General features: G+C 38.9%; 1 protein-coding gene across 1 annotated transcript in view; it reads right to left on the reverse strand.

Annotated features, from left to right (window-relative positions):
- cdkal1 (CDK5 regulatory subunit associated protein 1-like 1) overlaps nt 1-13281 on the reverse strand; it is a 462830-nt gene that overhangs the window by 69269 nt on the left and 380280 nt on the right. The window contains exons 11-12 of the mRNA XM_077207373.1: nt 12340-12520; nt 4079-4141 (exon numbers count right to left, since the gene is read on the reverse strand). Coding sequence (XP_077063488.1) covers nt 4079-4141; nt 12340-12520 — 244 coding nt within the window. The remainder of the gene's footprint in view (nt 1-4078; nt 4142-12339; nt 12521-13281) is intronic.

Consider the following 13281-nt stretch of genomic DNA (forward strand, 5'->3'; position numbering starts at 1 on the left):
ATTTTAACCAAAATCAGTTTAAAATTTTTTCCCAAATTCTGTGTTTTCTGTTTCAAGTTTTCTGGATTCAAGAGTTTTACTGAGTTTTACTTCAAGCACTAGATTTTACGGAGCACTTTAGTGTGAAGAGAGGGCTGTCATGTCAACACGCTCTGCAGCAGGCTTGCTTTAGGAAACAAATAAACACGGCTGACTGCGTAATTACCACGCTAACGGCTGACCACAGGGAGCTAGGGGCAGGCTTACATTATGCAAATGATCTGATCTGAGGCCACTTGCATGCAAATTTCAATCAAAAGCAACATGGGCCTTGTGAGTACACAGGCTGAAGCAAAGGAACATACAGACATAAAGAGACACACATGAGCAAATTTCAGTCAGGAATGCAGCTTCAGATCACATGATAAAAGTACTATGAAATGACCTGATGGAAATCAGCTTCAAAAAATGATCTGCATTTTCTGAATTAAGAGCTCAGGCAGACTGTGTATCCTTTAACCTCCTGGTGAAACGCACACCAAGGAATCATGATTTCTTTCCTCTTTTTCTAATTACACTTATTCAGAGAGAGAGAGAGAGAGAGAGAGAGAGAGAGAGAGAGAGAGAGAGAGAGAGAGAGAGAGAGAGAGGGAGGGGGGGGGGGGGGGGCAAGTGGTTAGTGAAATCTCAGATAACCAAGATGGAGGCCTTCAGAGAACACACTCGAAACTCCTCAGAGAGAGGAAAACGGATACATGGGTAAATCTAGCAGATCTCATTTGAGTAAGACACACTTTGACAGTCGCTTTCAACGTCCAAAAATGTGTCAAGTGCCTGGGCCAGAAAAAAGGAATTCAAGGTAAAAACTGACTAAAGCATCATGCCAAAGATCACGATCCCATCAGAAGAGTGATCACTACTCAGATGTTGACCATTTATCGTCATCATGTGAGTTACAGATGGACACCACTGAAAGTGAGGGATTCACAGTATCTTCTATTAAAAACTAAAGTACATGTTCATCCTGTCTTATTGTACAGGCTATGGGCCCTATTTTAACGATCTAAGCACAGGGTCTAAAGCACATGGCGCAATTGCACTTAGGGCGTCCGAATCCACTTTTGCTAGTTTAATGGCGGGAAAAATGGTGGGCACACCCGGCGCATGTTCTTAAAGGGTTGTCCCTATTCTCTTAAAGAGTTATGGGTCTGTTTTGGCTGTAACGTGCGCTTGCGCCATGGCAGAATTGCTATTTACATGGTGAAATTTGCAAGTGGAAAAACTGAACGCTTCTCTAGCGAGCAAACGGATCTGCTCGTGCGCAAGGTTAAAGCGCTCAAGCAGACCATCTACGGGACAAAGTGTACGTGCGTTGTGGACCTGCATATAGGTGCACATTACTAATGGGCTCTTTAAATAACAAAAAAAATATTGCGCCATTGACTTTGCGCCATTGACTGAGTCAATTTCAGTTGCCTCAAAATAGCTACGCGCCAACAATGTGCCTGAACACACCCGGTTTTCAGACCAGCATGCCCATGGGCGCAAAGATGGTGGCAAATGCATTTGCCATTTAAACAACGTGACAAGACGCAGGACGTGACAATGAAAACTGCATCGGGCTGAAACTAACAAAAAACACTTGCGCCGTGCCTGGCGCCTCATTGCGCCGAATGTATGATAGGGCCCAATATCTTCCTTTGGTGAGCATGTCACTACATAAATATGTTTGTATCTAAGCTTGAGTTCTGCGTAAAGCAGGTTAAAGGACAGTAGACTCCTCTAGGTAGAAATAAAAGATCTAGAAAGTTTTTAGAGATGCTTCATGTACAGTAGCTGTATTGGCTAATACTATAATGGTCTGAAGCTGGAAAAAAACTAACCATTGTATATTTTTAAATCGACATTCATTATTTATTTTTGGCCATAACGCATTATACTGGTATCTGACAAAATGTTTATTTCATTGCTAGCTGCTCAATGCATCACCTCCATGCATAAAACACAGATCAACGTCCACTGAAGCAGGGATCTAGCAATCCCAATGACATTTATAGAAGCTGAAAGCAATACATATAAAAAAAAATCTCTCTTAACAGCGCTCTTTTGTTAATTAAGAGCTTCTCTGACCATTTTCTCAGGCGGTTGAAATGCACTAATCAGTGCAGCTCTGATTAGTTACAGTAATGTGGGATCAGAAATGTGACGAGAACATTCAGAACCACTAACTGCAGGGGTGATAGTAGAAAAAAATCCTGAGCCTGAACTTTTTTCCCTGGGACAGATGCGTAAGGGCGAGTTTATCCTCCGCTAACTTCTGACACAAAGTGATGAGCGATTGTTCTTCTAGTCTTCTTATATTGTTGTCATATATTTTTGTCATTATTTTTTGAGAATGCAAGACACACACAAACACATGCCTATCTTCATAATTCTTGACTTCTAAAGTTTTTTGAATTCGACCCAAATCCTAAATTTCACTTGCACTGCACTGCAATGTATTTTTTTCATGATTAATATTCCATTGCAAAATAATGTGTGCTGGTCAACTAGTCTAAAATTAAGAAACCCCTAGAAAACAGTAAAAAAAAAAAACATTTGTACATTTAAGATAGTTCTACTTAATTTGTTATTCCAATATCCAATTATGATAGCCTACTTGATAATAAGAAATGAAAAAAGGGCTTTTATTTGAGCCGTGCTGTCTTTGCATTTGAACATTGCACATTTTAAACAGGACACGCATTAGCTGAGTAAACGTTAGCCAATACAAACATACTTATAGAAAATAGTTGACAATGAATAGACAGGAGTCCTGTCACAGGACCAATAATAGCAAAACGAATCACTTATTCTAAAAAGGAATATCAAGTAGCCTATATGTTAAAAGAATCTGACATAGGGCTGTGTTAATAGTAAAACGTCGGTCATTTAACGAATTTTAAAAACACGGGATGGATAATAAAAAATGCTTTCTGGCATTTTGACAGAAAAAAAACCACAACCAAGAACAAACAGTTCGTCAATTTTCATTTTACAATTATCATCTCTCTCTGTGCGCGCGGTCTGTGTTTGTGAGAGAGCGAGCTCGCGCAGCACTGATACAACGGTTTCTTATCCACAAGTAACGCGTAAGTTTTCATACAAAATTATTATGTAACATAATTAGGTACTTTAGTTATTATAACACAATAACGTAACACATGCAGGCTACGTTCTCAACATTGAGAATGAATAAATAAACGCCTGTTTCAGGACTCGCGCTTATCAGTAAATTAATACACAAATCACAGCACTTTCATAATCAGTAAGCCATAGCGATTTTAATTTTATTTAGATTTATTGTTCATCAATACTTAAGCTTTTTATAATTTGCATGGCTGTATGATGTCTTCATCTTATCTGAGTGACATGAATGACGGAGTATTTTAAGATAACCCATGCGAATGCGATCACTCCGTGTGATAATAGAATCCAGATTAAGTTAACTCAATACAATACTTCAACTTTCCACATCCACCCCAGCCTGTTTACCTTCAGGAGTCAGAAGTGCCGTGACTACTGTAGCCTACTGTCCTCGCTCATGAACTCAGTCAGAGGCGGCCGCGCGAGTGGAAGCGGGATAGAGTGGGATTCTTTATGGCTGTTGATTTTCAGTCTCTTTTTAATGATTGGCCTTACGCATCTGTCAATCATACCCGCTTGCTATTTGGGGAATGAACCCAGCGCTATGATTGGTCGAACTCCGCTTCTTTTGCTGTTGCTTTTTTTTTTTTTTGGAGACACGTCTGTAGGCGCCGGAGCGCTTTCAGCCCTGTAACTGGACTGATGCTGGATTCTATCACAGGATTTCTTCCTGTGATAGAGCCACAAAGACTGGGCTCTGTTGAAACTTAAATGATGTCATTAAAACAGCGCTTTAGGGCCAACACAACTTCCTTTTCCTGTCCAACATCACTCTGCTATTCATAATCCTCTTTCTAATCTTAGCTTTTGTTTAGTAATAACATCACTGTAATACCATGCGCACACATTAAAAAAATTAAAAACAACAACAATTATATATTTGAATATATCTTAAAACACAGCTTTCTCTTACCTTGTGGTCATAAGGGTTGTATGAGTGGAAGAGAGCGGAGAGATCTTTGGTTCTTTGTTTTTTCTGTGAAAGTGGAAAAACAACAACACACCAATCTTAATTAAAGAAAAAAAACTTAGAGTCAAAAAATGATCTGAAGGCCAAATAAAATGACATGAAAACATCAGACAGTGGAATGAAGAAAGCAAACACTTAAAGAGAAGAAAATGAGAATATCTGCCCTCAAGACCTCTGTTTCTGGAATGCCTATAAAAGCCTATACGTGCTTAATTTGTAATGAAATGCAAACATTGAGCACTGAGGAGATGAATGATGGGTTTTAATGCAGTCACAAGTTAAATAAAGCTAATTATGAGCAATTATTCAGTGTCTAGTTGAAGAGAAGTCATGTTTTACAGCCAGTGGGGACGTGAAGAGAATTTATCTACAATATAGACATCACATATATGATTCATGAGTGATTTCACATCACAAAGTTGAAAATGCTTTAAATTCAAATGATACAATTACATGAGCAATTAAAAAAAAAAGAAAAAGGATGCCACCATTCAAGACTACATTAGACTGAAGACTGAATATATTTTAAATGTTGATCATTACTTCAGTATGGGTTGGTAGATTTTGCGGTCACTATAGCTCCAGCTATAAATTGGTATAAAATGTCACATTTATCCAGTATTTCATGTCAACTACAGTACGTATTTATCCAGTTGTTTTTTTCACACTAGATTTTGACATGATTGATATAAAACCAGATATCACAACATTAGAACTTGAACTGTCAAACATTTTCGCTGTGGTTTGTAATGTCTGTTGAAGCAGGTCCTGCGGAGTCTCAAAAACAAGTGAGTATTTCATCAGTACATCAAAAATATTATGGAATTTATGTACAAATCAGTGAGGCATTATTACATTGACATTATATCTGTTTTATAGTGAACTTAACCTAAATTAACACATTGAATTGACTATTCTAATAAAAACATACTATGTAAAAGCCGAATATTCGTTGAATACTTTTCAAATTTGTCAGACAAAATGAGTGTCCTGTTGGATATGATACAAATAACCACTGGTTTGATCTGCATCTGTCAAATCTGACTGACACCAATCAGCACAAATAACAAAAAGGTCACAAACATATTGTTACAAGTCAAGAACAATTCACCGCATCTTCAGCTCATTGTCAGATGCACATTATTGAAATCCTCCTCCAGAAGCATTAACATCTGATATAATGGATCAGTGATGCATGAAGAACACTGTAAATCAGCTCAGACCACCTAAACCACTCAAATTATGTCCTATGATCACATGGATAACTGCATTCACACCTGCCTAATGATGCCTGTCATCCCGTGACAACATCTCTCTCTCTTCCTCTCTCTCTCATCCACATAATCAGACCAGGGCCCTCTCGACACAGAGAACACACCTTAACCCTGGCAAAGCCAATGAGTTCCCACCAGGATCTGTTCCATAACACCCGATTCATAGCACTTCAGACTCCGCAGAGAACCGGGTGGAGAGGAAAAGCAGCGACCAGCAAGTTAAGCAAATCACATGCATTCAAACTAAAAATATATATACATTTATTTTTAAGTTTACTTAATTAAAAGAGGCTAAAGCAAAACAAATCTTGAATTTACTTAATTGTCATTTGCACTTCATTTATTACATCGAATTAAATTACATTTGTAAAATGTTAAGTTAACAATCCATTTGTGTTGGGAATAAATCATTTTAGTTGCATTGACTGAAACTGTGCAGTTAATTCCTAGTTCCTAAGCATGCTTTTCATAGTGCTGGATCAGGGGAGTAAATGTTGCAATTAATTGCTATTTATTGTGTTTTTTAGTAAAGGGAAAGATGTTTAATGTTCAGTTATGTGTGACATTTAACAGAGTTTCTGTTATGTTGATTTGCAGAATGACTTTCAGGGAACAGTCACACAATATGTCAAATGAAATTGGTGTGATCTTATTGAATTAACATGAATTTTACTCATCTGCACAATCAACCTACCATAGTTTAAGTTAATAAATCTATTCAACTGTGTGGAAATGTGTGGCATTTTTTAGGTTAGAACAAACAAGTTAATTTTAGTGAACTCAATCAATTGTGGAGTTATCTTTGGTCCTGCAGCACACCTTCTGGAGGTTTGATTTGCAGAGAGAGAGAGGAGAGGAGAGGGAGGGAGAGAGAGAGAGAGAGAGAGAGGGAGGGAGAGAGAGAGAGAGAGAGAGAGAGAGAGAGAGAGAGAGAGAGAGAGAGAGAGAGAGAGAGAGAGAGAGAGAGAGAGAGAGAGAGAGAGAGAGAGAGAGAGAGAGAGAGAGAGAGAGAGAGAGAGAGAGAGAGAGAGAGGGGTGGCAATAGGTTAGTGAAATCTCAGATAACCAAGATGGAGGCCTTCAGAGAACACACTCGCAACTCCTCCGAGAGAGGAAAACGGATGCATGAGTAAATCTAGCAGATCTCATTTCAGTAAGACACACTTTGACAGTCGCTTTCAACGTCCAAAAATGTGTCAAGTGCCTGGGCCAGAAAAAAGGAATTCAAAAACCCAAGAAGGGTGACACTGCATGAAGATATCTGTCCAGTTAACTTACATCAATAAATATTTATTCTGAACCTTTCTGTGAACACTAAATCTGACTCCAAGTTTTATTTGGAGGGTAAAAACTGACTAAAGCATCATGCCAAAGATCACGATCCCATCAGAGAGAGAGAGAGAGAGAGAGAGAGAGAGAGAGAGAGAGAGAGAGAGAGAGAGAGAGAGAGAGAGAGAGAGAGAGAGAGAGAGAGAGAGAGAGAGAGAGGTTGCAAGAGGTTAGTGAAATCTCAGATAACCAAGATGGAGGCCTTCAGAGAACACACTCGCAACTCCTCAAATCACACGTCTTCATTCGGTAGAAAAATAGTAAATGAAATTTGATTAAAAAAAAAAAATGAACCCCAGAGTGACCTCGAGAGACTCAATATGTCAGCCTATTAGGGGCTGCAGTCCTGAGATTACACCAGCCTCAGAGCAGAAAGCTGAGGTGAAAAATCATCTCGATAAGCCAAAAGAACCAATTTTTCCCCATTTATTTGAAGTCATAGCTCAGCCTCACAGATGACGGACAATGCCAAGAATGACAAAGGTCACTGTAGGGGTTTTGATGGGTTTACATTTGATTCAAGTAGGTCTAAATGAGACAATCTTATCTTGTGGTGGTGTACTGCAGGAAATGATACATTTCCATTCAGTTCTACACATCAGGTTCCTCCTCTGCTGTGGCCTCACAAGGATTCAAGAACATTGGCTTCACAGAGCAGTTGGAAAGTTTCTGTCAGAAGTGACTGAAGTTATAAAAAGGATAGGTTGTGACAAGGGCAGTTGGACCACTCAGAAGAATATGAGCTCTGCAGTCCAAGTAAGGAGTCATTCTCATTACACAATATCCTCTTGTGTATCAGCCATTGTGCATCTACAGATAGTATGAAGACAAGCCGCTCCACCACTGCAAACAGATCACTTTGCACAGAGTGTGAAAACGTCTAAGGCAAATGGAGATAATATAGAAGCATGTTGCTATTCATAAATCCAAAACGAATGTGCATCTGACACCTCAACAACTATGAAAGATGGCACCTTATAAACTGTCCAGCTTGATTCACTGCTCACATAGAAAACAAAAATCATAGCAGTGGACATAACGGACACATCCGCCATCCCAAGACAAGTCTCTTGAATACTACTCTTGGCTCCTACAGTATATTGTATATTTTCTGTGTGCAGTGAAAACCCAGATGATCTACTGCTATGGCCAAAATGACATTACTTTTGCATTTATGTATTTGGCAGACGCTTTTATCCAAAGTGACTTAAATTGCTTCAAGGGACACATTTACATACTTATCAGTTCTTGCTTACCCTGGGAATTGAACCCACAACCTTGGCGTTGCAAGCGCCAACACTACTGTTTGAGCTACAGGAAAGCTACAAAGATGAACAGCATACAACAGAGGACATAGTGAGGAACACTCTATTCACAATACAATGCACTTAAATGTAACTTCTATTTCTTGTGTGATGACAATGAAATAATACTAACTGTGACTTCTAACTTTTTAACATTACTTAAAAAAAATAAAGTAACCATTTATATTTCAATGATGATAACCGCTACTGCTGCGGAACAATGCAAAGCAAGTCACATCACTACAGTGACATACATTGCATTCGTGCTACATTTCTCATTTTTGTTTATACATGTGTGTTGCTAGAATCATGCTCTACATGTCGACCTACAGGATAACGTTATGTGATAAAGTAGCAAACTGCTGTTTGAAATGTTCATCATTAATTACTGTTCTACACTACTGTTCAAAAGTTTGGGGTTGGTAAGATGTTTTTAATGATAGAAGTGACTTCTACTCTTCTACCAATGCTGTATTTATTAGACAAAAACAGTAAAAACAGTACAATTCTGAAAAATTATTACAATTTAAAATAACCATTCGATCTGAATATATACATTTAAAATGTAAATTCAATTATGTAGTGATGCTTCATATATTTGTGGAACCCGTGATAATTTTTTTTCAAGATTCTTTGATGAACAAAGTTCAAAAGAACAGCATTTATTTGAAATATAATATAATTTTGTAACATTATACATATCTTGACTGTCACTTCAGATCAATTTAATGCAATTGTTGAATAACATTATTTTTCAAAAACTTGTAATAGGCAGTGTAGTAGTTGTAAACACTATAGGCAGTACTCAGTGTGGGCCGTGAGCACTACACTAATATTCCAATGTGAATATAGCATTAATTACAAGGCGAGAAACAGGCCCTGAACAATAGACTTGACAAGCATTGAAACATGCGTTGTACATGTGGTGTTGAATTCGCTGAACAAAGAGGCCAAGATTTTCTTCTCTACAAGAAGTGCAGTGATGACACTATCTGTGCACAACTTCCATTCACAGTCAGTCTCATAGTTCACACAAAACCTCAGGATCTGCTGCTTCACCCACATCAGTCCATCTGAGACAAGCCATATAACAAGCAAGCTGTAGCTCTGGAGGAGATGTTTCCTCACGGTGACTGAAAAGTGAGTAAACGATTTGGAAATGAAAAGTCTGTTTTGTCTAAGAGACAACAGTTTAGTTGTTGTTTTGCTCCAGTTTTCGCCATGAAGCTGACATTGGTCGATCCAGGCCTTGCCCATCTGTCTTTGTTTTAAGATGAATTTTTTTTCACATGTGCTTGGTATTCCTTACTGATCCCTGCGCAGGAATGCTCAGAAAAACTGGCAGAAGCTTTGAGTCCAAATCCCTCTAACTTTGACTCTAGGATGCTGCTTTAATTTCCCCTGGTTACGGACGAGCCGCCAAGGCAGACGAGCTGTCATGGTAAACACCTGTCCAGCTAGTAAGAGCAACATTCCAAGAGATCATTCCAATTTATCTCCACTAACCCTTCCCTCATGTGGGAGTAATTATGCTGTTCTGGAGGCTCCCAGTTTTTCCAGCTCTGCCTGCATGCCAGATCTCCTCGGCCTGAGCGACCATTCGATGCTGATAACACGAAGCAATCCATTACTCTGACCAAGCCATTCATCACGCTGTGGCGGCTGGACCTCAACTATAAGATAAACGTGCTAAGAAACCAAAGCGCCCAACCATCCCGTGGCCCCTGGCAAACTCGACCCAGATCGTTCGGTCCCAGGCAGACATCTGGAAGTGTTATTAATGCGCCATCCTGCCAGAGCTGACTATCGCTGATGGGTCTGGTAGAGGGATGCCCCTGTGCGGATGTAGCAGGAGCACCAGGTGGGTCCGGGAGATCCCACATTGACCCTGCTGTCATGATGAAATCTTTCCCTACATACTAGAGCAAAGAAGAGCAGGAATAACTCCTCTAGTGGCACACATATTCCAATCTTATCAAACATGCCATCAGAACAACTTTTCTGACCCACAACATGAATAATGAGTCATATGCATAGGTATGAACCCCATCTACAATCTATAACAATCTGTAATATTAGGAAGATCAATCTAAGACAGAAGACGTCAGATTGGGCCACTGCTTTGCAAAAATGATCTTCATTACCTCTGATAAATAGACAGTGCAAAAACATCATAAAGGAACTGAACGGATTCTCAGAAATGGGCAATCCCATCTTCATTAGGGTTAATCACCATACAGTTCCTCGGATCACTGATGTTTTACATTATTGAAGGTTCCTGTAATGTGGGATGGATCGATTGTGCTGGAGAGGCAGTGTGCGATCACCTCAGAGGAAGAGGCAACAAAAGGAATGACACATGAAGAAGCTTTTATAAAAGAAACATCCAGGATGTTAGATGAAATATGATATCGGTGGTGTGAGCAGAAACACTGACTGTGATAGTTACACATCAGCAAGTCAAACAAAAGGAGAGTGAAAACACTCTGACTTCGAGTCCAGGAGACAAACACTTTTACGGGAGCACACATTAACACTGAGAATGTGCTGATAATAACGAGAGCCACACCAACAACTGAGACACAAAAAACAATAGAAGAGTTATTTACATCTGACAGGTTTTGCTGCACGAAATCGATGAAGGCAGATAAACTGTTCAAGTGTGGATAGAAAAACCTACAGGAATCCCCATGTGTGAAGCCACTCTTCCTCTAATAGTTTGAGCTTCATTAGTCAGTTTAATTGTTTCAGTGGGGTCTAATCGCTGAGAAACTCCATAAGGCCATTACATCTGGGAGATGTCTTCCAACAGCTGCATTACATAATGAAGAGTAATCGACAGGAAGATTCGCATTTACCTGTTGTCTGAAAGCATTTGTTAACAGGTAGGGTGATTGACTATGGGTCCTGGTACTATAACATTTACATTTATTCATTTAGCTGACGCTTTTATCCAAAGCGACTTACAATTGCTATATTTCAGAGGTCACACGCCTCTGGAGCAACTAGGGGTTAAGTGTCTTGCTCAGGGACACATTGGTGTCTCACAGTGGATTTGAACCCGGGTCTCTCACACCAAAGGCATGTGTCTTATCAACTGCGCCATCACCACCACCATAACCAGATATAACCAGAGCTGCATATTGTATGTTAGTCCAAAAACAGGCCATACTTCATCCTCAGAAATCTATTTTGGGCAATAGGATTTGATATTATTACATCTTCAGCCTAAACTCAGCCTGTCATTATAACATTTTAACAGTGTAATGCCCAAAGCCAAAAAAGCCATTGGAAATTCACACACTCTTAAATATGCTGCATTTCACTCTTAAGGGCCGTTCACACCAAGAACGGTAACTATAAAGATAGCTATAACTATATTTGCATCCACACCAACGAACGATAACGATCTGTTTATTCTAAGCTTGCGCGCTGCAGTTTCAAACTGTGTGTGACGTCATTGAACATGTTTTTGCTTGCCATAAATTTATTTCAAAGCCACAGCCAAACTGTTCGAGATATCAAAAATCCGCTTGCAATTAGGCATCCTCAATGTCTTGGCTTCATGCTTCAAGCATTTTAAACAACCCTAAATAGCCAACTTCCTGTTGGGTAGAGCTAATGATATACAGTGCGGTGGTTCGGATTGATGAGATCTATATGTGTACCGAGTTCCATACAAATACGTTCTTGTATGTGTCCAAGATGATAACAAGAAAACAAATAGGGCCTCCACCCCCTTGGGGCTTGGGCCCTAATAATAATCCTTAGGAAAATACCTAATTGAATAAGTGAACAAGTGAGTTTAAGTGAGCGAATGAACAAGTGGAAAAGAGAGATGAAACAGAGCATCAGTATGAGATGTACATGAAGACACTATATTCAACTATATTCAAAGTATTCTCCTAAGAGCCTCACATTGAATTAACCTCTTTGAATCTTCTGAGGAAATAAAATATGAGTAAGGTAAAAAGAGTTGTTTTCAGCTAAAGGTGTGTTGCATATCAAATTTTATTTATAATAATGTAGGATTAGGAGCACTCATGAAAAATACTTGTGATCAATTGCTTTAATTTATTGATTTATTAAATGTACTGATCATGTTTTATTTATAAGTAAAACTTTTAAATGGACGACTCCTTTATGATCATGAGTTTAGTATGAGATGAGTATAATCATGAGCTTTTATTTATTTTATCGGTGCAGATCTGTTCTCTATTTTTAGATCTGTTCCCTTACATTTACTTTCATAACAAACAAAACTGAGAATGAGTAGGTACACTTGTTATCATCTCACCATGTGTGCTGGTATCTGTTCCATCCTGGCAGCTGGAGTTCCAGGTCGTGGGTAGAACTGGTTGATAAAGAGGCTGGGAAAGCAGTACTGCCTCACGAGTTCCATTGTCTGCTCAAAGTCCTCATCCGTCTCACCCGGGAAGCCGCAGATGATGTCAGTGGCAATAGTGATGCCTGGAACCCTACAGGAGTCAGACAAGTAACGCATCAAGGGCTATATTCATGGCAAACTCAGAAGTAGCCTAATATAATTTTAATATAATCATAATAACAATAACATTTTAATTAATTATATACAATAATCATTGTATCTGTCCAAATCATACAAAGCTGTTTCCTCTCAGTGTTGGATTACGCTGATGTAATTTATATACATGCAAGTTCATCTTCACTAAAAAAAGTTAGATTGTGTATACCATGCTGCCTTACGCTTTGTGACTAGTGCTTCTTCACACACTCATCATTGTCCCTTGTATGAATTGGTGGGTTGGACTTCTTTGTTTCAAATGAGAAAAATACACGTGTTGATGTTTATTGCCAAGTCATTGTTAGGCAAATTACCATTTTATATCTGTCGGCTTTTATCTTATTACACCTGTAATTATAGCACTAGATCTAGTGCTAAGCTTATTTTAAAGGTTCTTAGAGCTTGGACATTCAGAGCTTGGTAAAAACTGCCTTCTCTTTTTATGCTCCCTGGTTATGGGCGAGCTGCAGAGTATAATAATGTTAGAAACACTCCCCTCTCAAAAAGGTTTTAAAAATCTCTTAAGGACCAATTTAAAAGAAACTTGTGCATGTTTTGTAAAGTAGCTTTTGTGCTGTCACTTTATAGTGCTGGATAAATTGTATGTAAGATTTTTAGTTTTATGTTTGTATGTTGTTTATGTGCAGCCATTTTGGACAGGACTCCCTGGAAGAGATTTTATACCTCAATGGGACT

Source organism: Siphateles boraxobius, unplaced genomic scaffold, assembly GCF_051911475.1.
Source record: "Siphateles boraxobius isolate OS27281-9 unplaced genomic scaffold, OSU_SipBor_1 12, whole genome shotgun sequence".
NCBI lineage: Eukaryota > Metazoa > Chordata > Actinopteri > Cypriniformes > Leuciscidae > Siphateles > Siphateles boraxobius.